Source organism: Equus quagga, chromosome 13 (genome assembly GCF_021613505.1).
Source record: "Equus quagga isolate Etosha38 chromosome 13, UCLA_HA_Equagga_1.0, whole genome shotgun sequence".
Lineage (NCBI taxonomy): Eukaryota > Metazoa > Chordata > Mammalia > Perissodactyla > Equidae > Equus > Equus quagga.
This window is the reverse complement of record NC_060279.1, coordinates 99,845,549-99,865,007: the sequence shown is the minus strand read 5'-3', so window position 1 is coordinate 99,865,007 and position 19,459 is coordinate 99,845,549. Positions and strand designations below refer to the sequence as shown.

General features: G+C 37.9%; 1 protein-coding gene across 9 annotated transcripts in view; it reads right to left on the bottom strand.

Moving 5' to 3' along the window:
- Positions 1–4,238: 4,238 nt before the first annotated feature.
- The window catches only part of ZNF790 (zinc finger protein 790), a 28,588-nt gene continuing 13,367 nt past the window's right edge, over positions 4,239–19,459 (bottom strand). For 4 of the 9 annotated variants that reach the window (XM_046681164.1, XM_046681160.1, XM_046681161.1 and 1 more), the window contains exons 2-5: positions 15,661–15,742; positions 14,585–14,711; positions 14,194–14,289; positions 4,239–6,776 (exon numbers count right to left, since the gene is read on the bottom strand). In XM_046681164.1, coding sequence (XP_046537120.1) covers positions 5,098–6,776; positions 14,194–14,289; positions 14,585–14,711; positions 15,661–15,669 — 1,911 coding nt within the window. In that variant the 5' untranslated portion in view covers positions 15,670–15,742 and the 3' untranslated portion in view covers positions 4,239–5,097. Of the gene's footprint in view, positions 6,777–14,193; positions 14,290–14,584; positions 14,712–15,660; positions 15,743–16,268; positions 16,829–19,459 lie in introns of those variants that run through there. The other 5 variants (XM_046681165.1, XM_046681168.1, XM_046681166.1 and 2 more) reach the window with 3 other exon arrangements.

The window sequence follows — 19,459 nt, the reverse complement described above, 5'->3', positions numbered from 1 at the left end:
CTAAAACATTCCACACTTTGAATTTGGTTGATATGTTTCCTAGTCTCTTTTGAACTCCAGCAGTTTCCCTTTCTCCTCCCTCCCCGCCATGCCATTTATTTATTGAAGAAACTTGGTTATTTGTCCTGTAAGATTTTCCATATCCTGATTTGGCCAATTCTATCTTTACCATACCACCTAAAGGTTTTTAAATTCACCTTATTTCCTATAAACTGCTAGTTAAATCTGGAAGCTAAATTGGATGAAGGTTCAATATGTTGGGAAAAATATCGTAGGCAGTAGTTTGTACTTCCTATGGCATCACATTAGGAGGCATGTGAATACCAGATTGCTCCAATTTAGCTTTGCTAAGATTGGCCAGCAAGTTCAGGTGTTATCAACCTGATCACTCCCTTTTCAAATTCCCAATCACCATTTACTAGGGATTACTGCCAATTCCATAATTTTATTAAAGGTTGCCAAATGTAATTTTCTAAGTCTGTCATTCTTTCTGAATATATTAGCTAATTCTCTTATAACAAATTTCCTCTCACCAACTATTTGATTATAGCTTGTAAAGAAAAATCACGTTAAATGCTTGCTTCTATCCCTTATCAAATTTTCAGAATGAGCTAGTACTCTGGCAAGCTCCATAAAGTGTTCTATCATTGTTTTTTTTCATTTTGAATTTAGTAAGTTTTACCTACAATCACTGTTTCAGTGCATTTCAATATTTTTTTGATGCTCAAATTATCCTCTTTGGTCAGTTCCTCCAGGTTGACATAATCTTATAGTCTTTGATAGCTTTCTTGCTTTTAGGCACAATAAGATGTTTCAGGATAATCACATACACATCTACTACCCTTGACCTGTCATACGCCATTTCTCCAAGGAGCCCTTACTTCTTTTAATAGAAAATGGAATTTGGGGGCCACATTTTGGATACATGGGGTGCTCACTGCTTCTGTATCATGATTAACGCTTTTAAACCCCTTCTGTGGACAGAGCTAGGAAATACAAATTTTCAATTCAAATAAAAGATTATGGGGCATTTTGCTTATTTTTGTATGTTTTCTCTTGCAAAAATTGAATTCCTCATGAAGTTATGTATTTAATTTTGGACTCACCTAAAATAAAACAAATATTACCATTAACAAATGAGTAGTAAAGACAGCTTAGATTTCTTTGTATTTCTCTGGGCTTGAGATATAGGTCTCCTAAGTCAAAGTATTTTAACATCATTTGAAGTTATTACGACTTATGTTGTTATGCTATAAGCTGATATAGAATCAAATCACTGGTTTTGATATTCAGGGTTGCTATTTTTCCCTTTAATTTTCTTTATAAAAGCTAATATGTAAAATATCTACATGGATCCAAAGTCAAAATATAAAACAAGGTATAACCAAAGACAACCAACTTCCATCCTTGCCCTCTCCCAATTGTTGTTTCTTCATTTTGATCTTTCTTTTTGAAAGTACAGGCATATATAGTAGTCTTCCCTTTCTTTTACAAATATTATCATAATATACATATTATTATGGACTTACCTATTTTTCATTTCACATACTCTGAAGGTTGCTCCATAGAAGTATACAGCTGCACAATACTCAACGGTACATACAGATGATAGTTAATTCAGCCGGTCTATTGCTGTCTTTCTGGGTTGTTTTCAGTCTGCTGCATTTACAAGTCGTGTCTTAAAAAACTCCTTTGTGCATATCATATTTTGTAATTTTACCAGTGCATCTTCGGGATAGAAGCAAGGGTGCTGGGTCTTATGGTATATGCATACGAAATTACACAGGGACACTACTTAATCCCCTCCTATATGAGTTGTACTATTTCGTATTTTCATCAGCAATATGAGAGTCTCTATTTGTCCAGTCTTGCCAATAGAGTATTTTAATACAGTTTTAGATTTTTGCCCATCTCATTGGTATGAAGTGTCATCTGAGTGTAGGGTAACTTGTGTTCTCATTTCAATTTTTAGACTCTTTAAGGATATTAGTCTGTGATATAGTTGTAAATATCTCTAATTTTGTCATTTTCCTTTATCTATGTTAATACTGCTTTAGTCCTAAAACAACTTACTGATTTCTTTCTCCTTATTTCTACTGGATTTTTCAGTCATAGTCATTGATGTCTCTATTCTAAGGTTATAAAGGAATTCACCCATGTTTTCTTGTAGTACCTGTAAAGTTTTTTCTCTCTCTCTTTTTAAATATTTACATCTCTTCATTTGTTGAGAATTTATCCTGCTTTACACTGCCAGGAGTGAATCTAATTTTGCCCCCTAAATTTTATCCAGCTGTACTAACACTAATTATTAAAAAGTTCTTTCCCAAAATAGTTCTAGCAGAATGGCTTCTGCAAAGAAAGGTGGTTAGGGAAAACTAAGGGCCATTCTGTCATCTACACTGTAGACCAGAGAAGACATTATCAACAACGACAAATGTATCAATGGAGTAAGAGTTCAAGGAGCATGCACCTCAGGCATTCAAGGAGATCCAGACATTCACCATTAAGGAGACAGAAACAGCAGATATGCCTACTAACACTAAACTCAACAAGGCGTCTGGGCCAAGGAAAAATGAATGTCCCATATATGTCTGTATATGGATGTCCGGAAAGCTCTAAATGTTATTTTTCTCAGTGTACTTGTCACCTTAAATAAAATCTAATCAGCATGAAGTAAAATGGTTTATTTATTATAATAAAGAGATGTAACAAAAAAAATTCATTTTCCCCACAAGAGTTGTGAAATTCCATAGAAGACAGTAATTTGGGAGGGAACTACTGTTTCCTATTACTGTTTACCGTTAAAAAACTGGCTTGTAAATGTGCTGGGTATATGTACATATACTCACCATTCCTTAATTCACATAATACTAAAAGGTACTAAGAAAATGCACGTAGAATAAACTGATTAAATACGGAACTGATAAGGTACATTTTCATCATTGAAATCTTGCTGTTATGTCTAAACTACAGAATTACCACCCAACTAGATCAGAGCTTAAACATTCTGGGTAAATGTCATTTGACCATTGTATTAGTTTTTTTTTTCATGCTCACTCATGAGTGAAATTATTCTGGAATTTGTTGTTCCAGGGCTACTCCATATCTGACTTTGTTATCAGAATTAGTCTTTTAGCATGAGCCGGCAATTTTTCCATAGGATTTTCTGCTCCTTCATGGGGTAGTCTGTACAATTATCTGGTCCTACATGATTTTTAAATATTTTTTTCCAATTGTTAAAATTTTTTGGCCCTTTTTAATGATTCTCCAAATTTAATCATTTAAAATAATACTTTCCCAGAAAATAGACCATACTCTCTATATTTAAAAATTATGTCTAATAAAGTTTACATATATTTACATGACCATTAAAAAATCCTCTAAAGATATAGTTATATCACATTTCTCCTTTCTTATCATAATGTGGAGGCATTGCCAAAGTCTAGTAAATAACAGTTTTCTTCAAAGAAACATTTTGATTTAAAATAAAAAAGCTTCACACAAACCAGTTACCTCAATTTAAAAAAAAAAAAAGCCTTTCTGTATTGTTCTTTATTCCATGATTTTTGCTTTATTTTAATTAAATCTTTCCATCAATTTGCTCTTATTCTAGCTTGTTTGAGAAATCATTATTTAATCTGACAAATATTTGGAACCCACAATATGACAGGCACTGTCCTAAGAGTTGGAGATACAGTGGTGACAAGAAATAAATGGCCCTCTATCTTCTTGGTTTTATACAGAGCAATTTCCATTGAACTGCGATGGTCACATTCACAGGATTTGATATACAGGAGTCTCATTATCATTCACATCTAAATAGCCTGTAATTTCATTTTTGATTTGCTCATTAATCCAAGAATTGTTTATATATGTAGTGGTAAATTTCCAAGAAGTTAGAATTCGTTTGTCTATTTTCTGATTGCTAAATTTTAATTGTGTTGATAAAATAGATATGACATTTGGCTTTTGAAATCTGTTAGAGACAAATCACTTCCAAATGCCTTTCTTAAAAAAATGCTGAACACTCAACCCTAATTTTACTAAAACCATAAGGCTTTCTTTTACAGTATAAAGTTTTTTTTTTTTTTTTGAGGAAGATTAGCCCTGAGCTAACATCCGTAGCCAATCGTCCTCTTTTTTCTGAGGAAGGTTGGCCCTGAGCTAACATCTGTGTCCACCTTCCTCTATTTTATATGTGAGACGTCTGCCACAGCATGGCTTGATGAGCGGTGCCATGTCCGCACCTGGGATGTGAACTGGTGAACCCCAGGCTGCTGAAGTGGAGCATGCGAACTTAACCACTACACCACGGGGCCAGCCCCTACAGTATAAATTTTTTGATGCAGCCAATGAAATCGATACTGATTCACAGTTTCTTTCCCTTAATTCTATTTTACTGGGTTTTCTTCAGAATTAACATTCTGCTGTTCAGTAAGTCACACATACAAATGGCCTATTTGTTTATAATCATTATACTCTTAAGGTCTTCCTCTCATAGATATGGTCTAATACTAATATGAATGACAGTCATAAAGTCATCTGAATCCTCAAACTCATTTAACCCTTATAATCTAACTAGTAAGCAAACACATACAGATTTAAGTTACCTTTCAAAAAATACAGCGATAAGATGTGTTGAAACTAAGACACGCTAAATAAGTTGTATGACAAAACTGAAGTCTTTTCCAGATTAATTTACATAACACAAATTCACCTTTGGTGTGATTTTATGGTTGCAACAAGGTTTAAGTAGTGATGGAAGATTCCTATTTGAGTTAGATTTAAATTCTATGCAGCATAATATCAATGATGTCAAAATGTTTTGAGAAAGATTCAAAAGGAATTCACGCTATCATCTCATTTGTAGGGTTTTACCCTGATATTCCATATATAACTGACGACCAATCCATAAATACCTTCCTGTATTAACAGAGATTGCATTATGAATTCTCTGCTGTTCAGTGTGTTGTGTGCTATGTCAAAGGGTTTCCTAATATTACCTACACTTCTGGGGTTTTTCAAAAGAAGGAATTAACTGACATCAATTAAGGAGTCATGAACAAAGCCTTTCCTACATTTTTGTACCATAAGATTTCACAAGAGTGAAACAAAGTTAGGGCTGGGAGAAAATGCTGTCTCAAACTCATTATATTCATAGGATTTCTTGAAAGTGTAAATATTCTGGTGTTGGGCAAAGTCTGAGTCATGACTAAAGGTGTTCCCATAGTCCTTCCATTGATAGAGATTCTCACCATTGTGAATTTTCTCTTCAGTAAAATATGAATAGTGACTAAAGATCTGGCCACTTTCCTTACATTCATAGGGTTCTGCATCAGTATGAATTTTCCTATGTCGTGTAAGCTGTGAACCCCAGATAAAAGATTTTCCACATTCTTTACATACATAAGGTTCCTCACCAGTATGTATTCTCTGATGTCGAGTAAGTTGTGAACCCCAGAGAAAGGCTTTTCCACATTCTTCACATTCATATGGTCTCTTTCCCGTATGGATTTTCTGATGCCGATTAAGTTCTGAACCACGAAAAAATGTCTTTCCACATTCCTTACATTCATAGTTTCTCTCACCAGTATGAATTTTCTGATGTCGATTAAACTCTGAGCCATGGAGAAAGGTCTTCCCACATTCCATACATTCATAGAGTTTCCTCTCATTATGAATTTTCTCATGTTGAGCAAGATATGAAGCCCAAATAAAAGTCTTCCCACATTGCTTACATTCATAAGGTTTACTACCAGTATGAATTCGCTGATGTCGAGCAAGGTGTGAACTCCAGATATAGGCTTTCCCACATTTCTCACATTCATAGGGTTTCCTACCAACATGAACATTCTGATGTTGAGCAAGATTTGAACCACGAATAAAGGCTTTTCCACATTCCTTACATTCATGAGATTTCTCACCAGTATGAATTCTCTGATGTTGAGTTAGGTGTGAGCCACGAGTAAAAGCTTTCCCACACTCCTTACATTCATAAGGTTTTTCACCAGTGTGAATTCTCTGATGTTTAGTAAGATGTGATCGCTGACTAAAGGCCTTCTTACATTCCTTACATTCATAGGGCTTTTCACCAGTATGAATTCTCTGATGTCGAGTAAGGTCTGAGCCACAACTAAAGGCCTTCCCACATTCCTTACATTCATAAGATTTTTCACCAGTATGAATACGCTTATGGACACTAAGTTGTGAATGAAATCTAAAGGCCTTTCCACATTCCTTACATTTAAAAGGTTTTTCACCAGTATGAATTCTCCTATGACCAGTAAGACTTGAACGCAAACTAAAAGCCTTCCCACATTCTTTACATTCATATACTTTCTTAGCAGTGTGAATTGTCTGACATGGAGTGAGTTCTGAGTCAGGAAGAAAGGTTTTCTCACACTCCTTATCTTCACAAAATTTCTCACCAGTGTGAATTAACTGGTGTTGAGTACAATCTGAGCCAGAACAACAGGCTTTCTCACACCCTTTAAATTCATTCAGTTTCTTTCCTGTATTAGGTCTCTGTTGTAGATTAAAAGCTGTGTCCTGGTTAAAAGTGGACATTTTTTCATAGGTGAATATAACCTGCTTAAAACATTCTTGATTTTCCTGCTGTGTTTCAAACTGACCTTTGCTTTCCAAATCACCTCTAAAACATAAACATTCAAGGTTGTGGTTTTTACAAATTTCCGTTATTTCCCATGAAGATAATTCTCTCTCAAAAACGCCATTTTTTTGTGATAACTTCTCGGTCTGATACCTGGACTGCAAATCTGCAAGATAAGAAGAGAAATTCATACTGCTTTACTGTCCAAAAAGCAATAAAACTGCCAATGTAGATATAAGAAATAAATACAGCACACAAGAAGTGAATAGCTTAAAAAATTCTCAAATTCTGAGCAATGTGAAAAGCGGGCAAGAAATAAATAGAAATTAAAAGGAATAAAAGTTGAAGCAGGTGGTTAGATATATAAAGTTTTGTTTTGGTCAAATTCATCTGAAGAGTTCAATTAAAAAAAATGATTGTTTAGGTACCACCCCATTCACGGAATACCAATTTAAAGACTTAAGACTGTTTCATTCAGTATGGTATAGTCAGGCTTATCACATGTTAGGCGTTAAAAAAATAATGTAAAAAATATACTACAAGACCAAAAACATGAACAGGGGAGAATTTAGGATGGGATAAAGGATAATATTACAAAAACCAGGGACCAAGAAGCACAAATAGGATCATTTAATCATGTGATGACAATGTAACACATCTCACTGCCTAATCTCATCCGGCTCTACTGAAATGAGTACATACACAGCTTCCACATTACTTTCTGCACAGATAGGAGGAAACAACACATCCAGGCTCAAGGACAAATATGCAGAAATGTCATCATACCTGCTTACTCATTCTTCCCTTTGCCTGTGCTCCTTTAAAGGCTTCACCCTGCTCATTCCTCCTCTGTGCACAGCCAAGTCATTTTTTTGTCACGTGATCCCAACCAACGTGCTTTTGTTTTACTTATTCTTGAGTTTATAGAATTGCTCATCCATTCTGACGTATGCTTTCAAGCCCTTTCCCAGGTCTTCTCTTCCTTTCCCTTGTAGCAAAGGCCACTGAAATATCTCAGAAAATATGTACAAATTTTCAAGTACTGTGTAAGATGCTATGATGAATGTCTTATGTAATTCTGAGCTTAAAAACAGGAATGTTGCGAAATAGAGCATCAGTCTAACATGTGAGAAGTGATCTGGTCTAGATAACACAGTACTCGGTAACATAGGGCATGTTGCATTTAGGTTAAAGGAAATAATTACAGGTGACAGTTCAAATAGGAAAATAGTTTGAGAAATCTGCCAAGGGAGAAGAATCTGGCATGAGCTGGAATAAACAGGACTCCTCTGTGACTCACTTTTGCTATGTGCTTTATAATTCAATGAAACTGTCATATGGTTGTGCTGTACATTTTTTTTGGGAGGACAGAGGTGGGAACCACACAGTACTGAATGAGTTGGAAGGTAGTTCAAGTATAACATATAAGCAGTAGTGGACATATTGGAAAGATGACAGACCACAGGTTCAGGGCTCAGTTCTGTTTACTAAAATCATCTTTAGGTCATGAGAAAATTCCTGAGCTTGACTGAGCTCTTATTTTTCCATATGATAAATAGGGATAATAATATCTCTTTCCAGAGGTTTATTGAGAGGACTAGGATAATATACTATTTCTATAAAATGACTGACAGAATCGCTGAACAACTAGCAGACAATGATGAAGATGATGATTAGAGAAGAAAAATTGGGGAATGTGGGGAACTGGACATTGGAACTGGTTTAACAGTCTCTCGCACATAACCTACTACTCAGAAAGTAGTAATTATTATTGTGCTAAATATTGCAGACAAGTAGTTTAGGATAAATGGAAAAAATACTGGAGGTATATAAATCAAAGACATTAAAATAAATTCTCCAGACGACAGCATGTGATGAGAAAACAGCTATTTTGAGTTGCTGCCTGCACCTTTTCCAGTATGAAGACCCGGCTCACACCCGGAGTCTGGACATTTATATAAGGACCTGAGCTCAGGATGCCCACTAGAAGGTCCCACTTTGCTTTTCCCGGGGCACCTTACAAAACCACCACTTAGAGTTGAGTCCACAAAAAGTGAGTGACCTCTGCCCCAACCACTTTATAAGTAATAGGTTCTTGCTACCCTGCTCTCCATCTCCTGCTTGCTTGTGACCTGGGCTGGAGGACTGCCCTTCCCCAGGCTCACTGCATGTCCCCTACCCCACCAGTTCTGGAATCTTTAAGTAATAAATCTTGCGACTTTACTTCCTTTGTGTGAGCATGTTAAAACTGTGCCTTCAATCAAAAGGGCCCCAGGGTTTTCACTTCCCCAAAGTGGGAGCTCAGATGCTGAGGGAACTACTAGCCCACCTTGTGTGAGTGGCTTGTGCCTCCTCATTTAGCAGGTCATAATCTGCATGTTCTTAATTTAATACACCAGCTACTGGCCTCCAACACACACGACAAACATGAAAGTTAGAAATAATGACACATTTTCACTCTCTATAACCTTCTTATTTTTCTCACTGTTTAGATTCCAGGTCCTTAACTATGACTCTTGTTTACACCCCATCTTGGTGAAACCCCACTTGCTGCTTATCCTGGGCCTGAACTAGACAGGTGAACAAACGTGGAAAAAATAAAGTGGTGCTGACTAATTTTAAATTTATTTTTTAAAAAAACCCACAAGTGGGTCCTCAGCTCTGCCCAGAATTTCCAAATATCTCTGGTCAAATGCAAATATCTAGGTATAACCCTGTGGAAGACAATCAAGGACCCAGAAACAGAAGAGAGGTTTTTTTGTTTTTTTTTTTTTCAGGGAAGATCAGCCCTGAGCTAACATCTGCCACCAATCCTCCTCTTTTTCCTGAGGAAGACTGGCCCCGAGCTAACATCCGTGCACATCTTTCTCTACTTTATATGTGGGACGCCTACCACAGCATGGCGTGCCAAGCCGTGCCATGTCTGCACCCGGGATGCAAACCGGCAAACCCCAGGCCGCCGAAGCGGGACGTGCGAACTTAACCGCTGCGCCACCGGGCCGGCCCCAGAAGAGAGTTTTTATGGAAACTTAGACTGCGACAGAAGGAAAAAGACACATTATTTCATAAGTGCTGTTTCATTATAGCTATATGGGGAAAAATTACATCTCTTCTTTATATCATATACAAACCTAAATGACCAGTAAATTAAAGACATAAATGGCAAAAAAAAAAAAAAATCTTCGAAACTTATTGAAGAAAACTTAAACATCTTTACCAAATCTCCATGGGATATCAAACTTATTGGTAAAATATTTTAGAAGAACAAAATAAGAAAATACTATGACTGCTACTATTTGAATATACTGAAGGGCTTTGCCAGTTTCTACTATTCAAACTGTACTGGTACTAGCATTTGCCTTAGAGACTGAGAGGACTTATGTCATCTTCTCAGGGCTAAGGTGATAAGAGATTGGTATCCAGGGTCTGTCTACATGCGGAGTCCTAAACATTCCTCATATTGAGTTATAAGTGAAAAACCACAATCTAGGAACACAGACAAAACAGAGGTAGACTAGACAGGAACTACAGCTCAGTTTCAAACCATCTCAGTGAATGAGGAGAGAGATGGATTGAGACATCAACCAAAAGGCTAATACCTTCAGGCACCAGGTAGAAGTGAACAGAAATCCACCATAAAGGAAGATATCCTAGGTATTAGTTTTACTATTTTGCAAACAGTGTCTGGCACAAAATGAATGAAATAACCAGACAAAATGAACACAAAAACTATGGAAACAACAGATAGTAGAAATACATCTATAAGGACTCTAGATGTTAGAGTCATGAGACAGAGCTTAAAAATAACTATGCTCAAGAAGCTAAAAAACAAAACTGATCATTTCAGCAAAGAACAAGAAACCAATATATGTCTAAAAGAAAAATTCCAAAAGAAAGAGGTTGCAAAAGTTACAAGAGAAGCATTATGACATAAAAGATTCAGTTAGAAGGCTAAACATCAATGTACGTGGAGGATTAAAGGGAGGAAATAGGAAGGATGGGAGAAGCAGCAATATTTGAAAAGATAATAGCTGAGGATTTTCAAAACAAAGTCTATAAACAGATGAATGAATAAATAAATTATAGTATGGTCATAAATGGAATACTACATAAATGGAATACTACAGAGAAATAAACTATTGACACACACAACGACATACATGAATCTCCAAATCATGCCAGCAAAAGAAACAAGGCCAAAATAAGAGTATAGATTGTCTAATTCAATTTATATGAAATTCTAGAACACATGAACTAGAGTTACAGAAAGCAGTTTAGTGATTGCTTAGAGATGGGGGTGGAAGGAGGGATGGATAGCAAAGGGGCACAAGGAAATGTGGCAATGACTAAAGTGTTTATTGTCCTGATTAGAGGGATTATTTCATAGATGTATACATATGTAAAATAGATAAAATTGAATATTTCAAATATATGCAGTTTATTGTTCTTCAACTACATTTTAAGTTGTAAAGTAAAAATTGCAGCACCAAAATAAAAGAAAACTAAAGTCCTAAAGAAAATAAAGAGAAATATCCTTGATCTAACTATCTAACTTTATTGAACACTCTAATTCAGCTTTAGCGTATTTGTGTTTTCTTTATCTGAATGCCCATTCACACTAAAAATACAAGTATTAAGTCAACAAGTGATAAGGATAGATCAAGCACAGAGCAGACATTTATCAAATAAACACAAGCAGTAAATCAGTAAACAAACTCAGGGGAAATATCTGTCCTCACTAGAAATCAATAGCCTTATCCTCTTAAGTTATTAGAAGGGTTTAATTAAAAATAACCCATTTGCAGTGAGGCTACATTGAAAGTGATATTGTCTCTGACCTCTCATGAACCAATGCCCTCCAACCCATCAGAAAATGTAACTATTAGTGCCCACGATACAGAAATGCACTCAAGTAGGAGCTGCCTCTAGGATGCCCAGGTGCTTACCATGAATCACCTGTGTTTCCAAACTTGTTTATACCATTTGTTCTTGATACTTGATACTTTAATTACATATTTTAACAACATTAAGTAAAGAAATATGAGAGAAAGGTTGGTTGTTTTTATGAAAGTTGAATGTTCTAGAAAAACTCATTCAAGAAGGCTACAAATTTTATTTTAGTAGGGTCAAACATAAAGATTGTAAAAAAATAGAGATTCTACAGTAAGACTGCTTAAATTCTCATTGCCCTTAACAAAAGAGAACCAGGAAATTAGGAGAATGAAGTACTGGCATGGTTAACACAAGAAAGAACAGGCAGAACTCCAATCAGGGAGAACACGCTCTGGCCCTATATTGAAATATGGGTGAAACAGTTAGGAGCTGTAAATAAACACTTACAGGTTGTTTAAGATATTCATATAATTTTGTATGATTTAAAATAACTTTTTGAATGACTAATCAATTAATCTTAATTAGTTGGGCACATGGTCTTCTAGCTTTACACCCTTTGGCCAGGGAATCTCATATCTGAGACACAATAATCATCCAACATTAAAAAAAACCCCATGAATAACTGACATGTACCAAGAGTGGCAACTCCAGTGACAAAATGCAGAACAACCTTAATATACAACAGTAATACATGAAAATAGACCAAAAAAAAAAAAAGGTACATGGGAGTGTTTAGGAAATAAAAATATGACATAAAATTGCGTATACTGTGTGTGAGAGAGTAAGTTTTAAAAGCTTTATTCTGAAATAATTATAGATTCCCAAGAAGTTGTACAGATAGTCCAGAGTCCTATGGACCCTTTACCCAGTTTTGCCCAGTGAATACATCTTACATAGTTGTAGTACAATATCAAAACCATGAACTTGACATTGACACAATGCACGTGTACAGTTATAGGTCATTTCATCATATACGTGGATTCCTGTAACCATTACCACAATCAACATACAAAAACAGTCCACCATCACAAAGATGCTACCCCTTTATAGTCATACCCACCACCACTGCTCCCCGCTGCCCACCCCTAACCCTGGCAACCACTAATATGTTTCCAATCTCTTTAATTCTGTGATTTCCGGAAAGTTGTAGAAATGGATTCCTATAGTATGTGACCTTTTGAGATTGGGATTTTTCATTCAGCATCCTATCCTTCAGATTTATTAAAGTTGTTGCATGTATCAATAGTTCAGAAAAAAAATTTTTTTTAATATAAACACAGTTTCTGAAAATCAAAAACATGATTCCAGTAGGGAAATAACATTTATTCTCTTCCCTTGATATTTCAAATAAGAAGGAAGCTCCAAGAGTACGTTATTGCAATCTGATCCTGCTCAAAATAGGAAATTCATCAATTACCATCCTTGCTTCCTCTTGACAGCCAGGACTTGTCTTTTATGACACTGCACTCTCCTCGTTGCCCTCCATTAACCCTAACCTCTCTTCCGTCATTTCCTCTTCACTGTAGCGAGAAACTATTTTCAGTTATTATCTTGATTTTCAACTAAATAGCCTATTAAGACTTCTCTTAATGTAGAGCCTATTTTGCAGAGATTTATGGACATGTTCTAGTCACAGAGAAGAATACAAAGTTTCTTGATAAATTATATACTCTCCGTTAACCACTCTTAAACTAAAATGAAATTAGAAAATCAATAAACTTTAGATGATTGAATTAATGAGTGCAGGAAATGCAGAAGCAAGGAGCAACTAGGCAAAATAAGAAAAGCTCAAGAGATAGTAGGTCAAATGAAAAACAGGTTCAAAAATGTTTTTTTAGGGCTGGCCTGGTGGCGCAGTGGTTAAGTTGGCATTTTCCGCCTCTCCGCAGCCTGGGGTTTGCCAGTTTGGATCCTGGGTGCAGATCTACGTGCTGTGTATCAAGCCACACTGTGGCAGGTGTCCCACATATAAAATAGAGGAGGAAGGGCACGGATGTTAGCCCAAGGGCAATCTTCCTCAGCAAAAAGAGAATTGGTAGCGGATGTTAGCTCAGGGCTAATCTTCCTAAAAAAAAAAGTTTTTTTAGGGAGTGAAGAACTTTACAAATATCTAAATGAAAAAAACCCAGAGAGATGAGAAGAAACTTGACCCAAACCACAGATAAAGTGACCACTGGAGAAAAAGAATGACACTTACCTTTTCATAACATGAAGGAAAAATGAGAACACTGAAAGGCAGTGGTATTTGGAGGTTCATTTGGAAATTCATGTTGAAAAGGTTACTTTTTTTTTTTGAGGAAGATTCGCCCTAAGCTAACATCCACTGCCAATCCTCCTCTTTTTGCTGAGGAAGACTGGTCTTGAGCTAACATTCGTGCCCATCTTCCTCTACTTTATACGTGGGATGCCTACCACAGCATGGCTTGCCAAGTGGTGCCATGTCCACACCTGGGATCTGAACTGGCGAACCCTGAGCCACCAAAGCGGGACATGTGCACTTAACCGCTGCGTCACTGGGCTGGCTCCTGAAAAGGTTACTTTGTCTCTAGGTTTCAGGCCTTTATCCACAGGCTTTTGGCCTTTGAGGTAGAGATTCTAGACGAATATTTCAGAGATGTTGCTGCCTCACTAAACAGCTGGGCTGTTATCTGCAATGATGGCCTCCATGTGCCTACTGAGCCCTCACTCACCTGAGCAAGATCCTGTTGTTTTATCCTTCGAAACCATCCAGGGCTCTTTCCCCTTCTTCAGTAAAGAGAACACATCTGGCTGATAGATGCAAAGTCCTGATCAGAAGACAAGAAATAGGAAATGACCACGTGGTAAGGGTTCCAAATGTGCATCCAGTCCGTTGGTTATTAGGGAAGAGAGACAATTACAGAAAGGCAAGAAAAAGGCATACAGGATTTCTAAAGGATGGAGAAGATGGAGGTTTCCGATGATGATGACTCCTGCCAAATTTACAAAGCACAAACCATTCTCCCAGAAAGAGGACAGAAATTCCCCTAGACACTTGAAGGACAATCCAAAAATTCACAACACAGAAAGCAGGAATTTCTGGGGTCAAATTCTGAATCTTACCGAGTGAGACCAGGTTGCTGTAGTTTTCCAACATCACATCTCTGTACAAATCCTTCTGTTCCGAGTCCAGGCACGCCCACTCCTCCTGAGAGAAGTCTACAGCCACATCCCTGAGCGCCACCAACTGCTGAAATGGCAAACCCAGGCATCAATGGTGAAATTAAGAGACAGCCTTTAGATGGAAGGGGAAAGGCAGAAAAGGGCACTGCTTGAGTGGTATCCACACTGAGCGAAAGCTGGAGTTGGCTGTCTGCTATGGGGGGAAACGACATGGAAATTAGTGTGACTGAAGCCAAGTGCCTATACGCTCTTACCATCTATTGCTCAGTCACAACATCCTTAGGACTTTCCAGTAACAAGTAACAAGAACACAGGATGGCGGCCAAGACTGACAGCCATCGTGTGAGCTCTCTGTCGACACCACTGAGAGGCTACACCAGCCTGGAAATGACTAACTCTAGATTTATTATGTGAGAAGTATTTTTTTCCCTTAAACTACTGTTAGTGAATTTTCTGTGGCTAATGTATAAAATCTCTAGGCTCTCAGCTAAGTAGTTGACAATCAGTACATGTCTTGTTAATGATATTAATCTCTCACTGATTTCCCAGCAAGATCTCAGACCTCTCTGAACTCAACCTCCCATCATATCTTCAATCTAAAAGCACGACAAAGTGCTACATACTAAAATAAATACCAACCAACACCAACTCCCATCTTTCCTAATTGAAACATCCCATTCTCTAGAGTAGACAAAAACTCTCCCATGCAGTGTGTCCATTTTAGCCACTCAGTTCCACCTTGTTAAGCAACAGTTTTGAAAAGAAAGTCTCTACTATCTCCTTTAAGAGAATCTATTTCTCCTCCTTGAGCGCTCTGTCAAAGTATCAGGACACAGGGGGTACTCAATGCCATGTTGGAAAGAAGCGGGACACGTAGGGAAGGCACTGCACAGTTTCACAACTATCACTTAACACACTGACAGTGACTCCGGTAAGCCGTTTAAGGATGAGGAGTAAAAATATTCACATGACGTGATATAAATGGTTATATTTTTGGAGAGGCAATTCCAACTCACGTGGGCCATGACTTAAAATTCCAAGAGTCGATCAGTCTTCTGGATTCCTCTCCTGGTGAAGCAGAGCCCTGAGAACGCAGAGCTAGAGGGAAGAAATCAGGAGAGGTCAGGCTTTCCTCAGAGCTTTCACACGGACTAAGAATACCATTTTCTTACTTGAAGGAAGGTCAGAGGGAGTCTGCAAACATCCTGGCCCCATCCAAAACCCAAGAGCCTCAAATACAGCAGGATGTCCACCCAGGTATGCCAAATCATGACACGGCTCAGGATATTCAGGATATGAGACAAGGCCATTCTGACTTGCCCTGAATATCCCCTTCGACAATATGGACCCCAAGTCAGACATCACCAAGGGAACCCCAAGAACAAAGGCACTCTGCAATCCGGGAGTCCAGTGCATTTGCCCAGGGCTCTCCCGTGTACTTCCCCTGACAGTGGCTTTTCACCTCCTCTATGTCCAACAAAGTATATAATAACTACCAACACATTTTTATCCAAAACATCCACACCGCAAAACTAAAGGGAATTGTGAGGCCAAAATAACCCTGACCAGATTCACTAGTCATCCAATGAGATGACTAGCAGTCTTTTCTGGAGCATAAACACACCTGTGCGCACAGTATTTGGCTCAGCTGCACTGTCAATTCCCATTAACCTCCAGGCCCAGCCCTCTCTGGTTTCTTTCTGTTTTCTTGCATCATCCTTACAAGCCTCCTTTTTCGGTGTAAAGCCTTGGAGGAAAGGGTGAATATGGTTCTGATAATTTATTCCCACTCTAGGGTAACAACAAAAAAATACCGACTGAGTAGTAGTATGTTCTTGGTATTTTATGTGTGTGTATGTATAATTTTTAAAAAATTAGAAATATGGAAAATATTAAACATATAAAAGCAGATAAGAGTAGCATTATAAATCTCCATTTTCTCTTCCCTCAGATTCATCAATGATCAACTCATATCTACATTAACCTTCATCTTTAAGCCATCTGTGAAAGTCAGTTATCATCCACATTCAAAAGATTAGGGAACTGGTCCCTGGCTCAAATTTACTATTAGGAAGTAGTACAGGTTTGCTGAACCCAAAGCTTGTTGATTTTCAACACTGGATCTCACTTCTGGATTCCAGGATTCCTCATATTGAGTGAAGATGAATTGGGCCTGGTGGACTATGCTTTGTCTCCTGTATTTTATCAACAATGAGCAGCACAGCGGCTTTGCCATGAAAGGAATTCAAAGATGGAAGGAAGGTTGGGATCGGGTGAGTAAACAGTTTTACAAAGCAAACTGTTTTTTATTAAAAAACATACTGAAGCCTCTGGAATCTGGCTTTGTGCTCGGCACTGGGGATGCAGATAAATATGTTGCAGGATCTGCCCTCAAGGAACTCAGTCAGAAAAGTAAAGAAGCCATTACAATACAGTAGGAGATAAAGGTTATCACGGATGTAGAAGAGTCCAGCAGCTCAAAGGAACTCAAGCCAAACTAGCCAGCCGGTAAGGGAAGGCCTCCTACGAGAGACGCGCTTCAGCTGAGTCTTGAGGGGTTCACCAGAGAAGACGGGCAAAGCAGAGGGGTTTTCAGGCAGAGGAACCATGTCAAAATCAAGCACAGATATCTTTGTTCATTCAAGGAATACAGAGTGGGAGGTGAGACCAACGGCAGACGAAGGTGTACATAGTAGGGATCACATCATGAAAATCCCCAAAAACTAGGCTATGGAGTTTGGGCCTCATCTCAGAAGTAATCTGCATTTTTAAAGGTTGAAAAATGCTTCTCATTAGAGATACAACAAAGTTGGTGTGGGAAGGTAGAGGAAAGATTGATATACTCAATGGGGGGAGGTTCATGAAAATTTCACGTAAAGCGTGTAGTACAAATTTGGCCCAGGAGACAGAGAACTTCAGTCACATAACAGGACTTGAAGTGCTTTCAAAGATGAGTGAACAGGTGCAGAACAAACTGTGGACTGAAATATACTCTGTCTTGGGAATTAAAAAGGACTTGAGAGTGACTATTATATAGTTTTAGGGAAGAACTGGTTCTAAACCTGACATTTCTTCTCTTGGAAACCATGTACATAGAAACAAGAAAAATAAAATTAAGTCCTAACCACTAGGAAACAGAGAAAATGACACACTCGAAATTATTTGGAAATGTGGCCAAACGCAAATGAAAGAACAGAAACTATGTTGGTAGCTATAGAGACGCTGCAAAGAAAAATGAGAAATGTTCATTCCCATGAGGAGTATCACAGCCTGAATGGGAGTTTCTGTGAGCAGGAATGCAAAGGAGGCGATTGATGGGGGAGGGAGTAAAAGGAGGCAGGGAGATGTCAGGGGGATTCAAGATGGCAAAACACATAGGCTGTATTCTTCTTTTTTTTTTTTCTAAAAAAAAAAACAGCTTTACTGAGATATCATTCACATACTATACAATTAACCCATTTAAAGTGAACAATGCAATGGGTTTTTTTTTTTTAGCAAATTCAGATATGTGCAACCATCACAAATCAATTTTAGAATATTTTCATCATCTCAAAAAGAGATCCTGAGTCTTTTAGCTATCGCTCCCTGTGTTCTCAAACCCCCCACGGCCTCTCTGCCCATTTTCCCCAGTCCTAAGAAACCACTCATCTACTTTCTGTCTCAATAGATTTCCCTGTTCTGGATTTTCCTATGAATGGAATCATATACCATGTGGACTTATTGTGACTGGCTTCTTTGATTTAGCATAATGTTTTCAAGGTTCATTCAAGTTGAAGCATGTGTCGGTATTTCATTCCTTTCTATGGCTGAATAATACTTCAGTGTATGCACAGACACATTTTCTTTTCCCACTCATCCAGTAATGGACATCTGGGTTGTCTCCTGAAATAAAGTATGAATATACATAATGAAAAGACACACATATTGCAGGTGGAAATGACTCAAAATTATCAGTACCAAAACATTTCCTAATAATATTATTAGAACAAAACCCATGAAGGGGAGCCAGCCTGGGGGCGCAGTGGTTAAGTGCGCATGTTCCGCTTCGGTGGCCTGGGGGTTTGGATCCCGGGTGCGGACACGGCATTGCATGACAAGCCATACTGTGGTAAGCGTCCCACACATAAAGTAGAGGAAGATGGGCATGGATGTTAGCTCAGGGCCAGCCTTCCTCAGCAAAAAGAGGAGGACTGGCTGCAGATGTTAGCTCGGCTAATCTTCCTCAAAAAAACCACAAAAAACCATAAAGAATCAAGATAAAAATATCAAGCCACCTATAAGAAAAAGGAAATTCAGTTGTCACTAGACTTCTTCACTGCTAAATTCAGTGCCCCAAATGATGAGGTAGCCCCTCCAACATACATGTGGAAAAATAAATGAGGGAATCCAAGATTTTATATGCAGCCAAGCTGTCTGTTCTTCAAGTATAAAGTATATACAGAGTTTTATGATGCAAGAACTTAGGGACATTATTCACATGAGTTATTTCTGAACTACTAGAGGACATATTTCAGCCACAAAAGAGACAATAGAGAAAATTTCAGGAAAACCAGTGATGCTGAACATATTTAAATGCAAATCTAACTCAAAAAGAAAGATGGAGAGGCCAGCCTGGTGGCATAGCGGACAAGTTCATGCACTCCACTTTGGCAGCCCAGGGTTTGCGGTTTGGATCCCCAGCACAGACCTACACACTACTTATCAAGCCATGCTGTGGCAGGCATCCCACATTTAAAATAGAGGAAGCTGGGCATGCATGTTAGCTCAGGGCCAATCTTTCTCAGCAAAAAGAGGAGGATTGGCAGTGGATGTTAG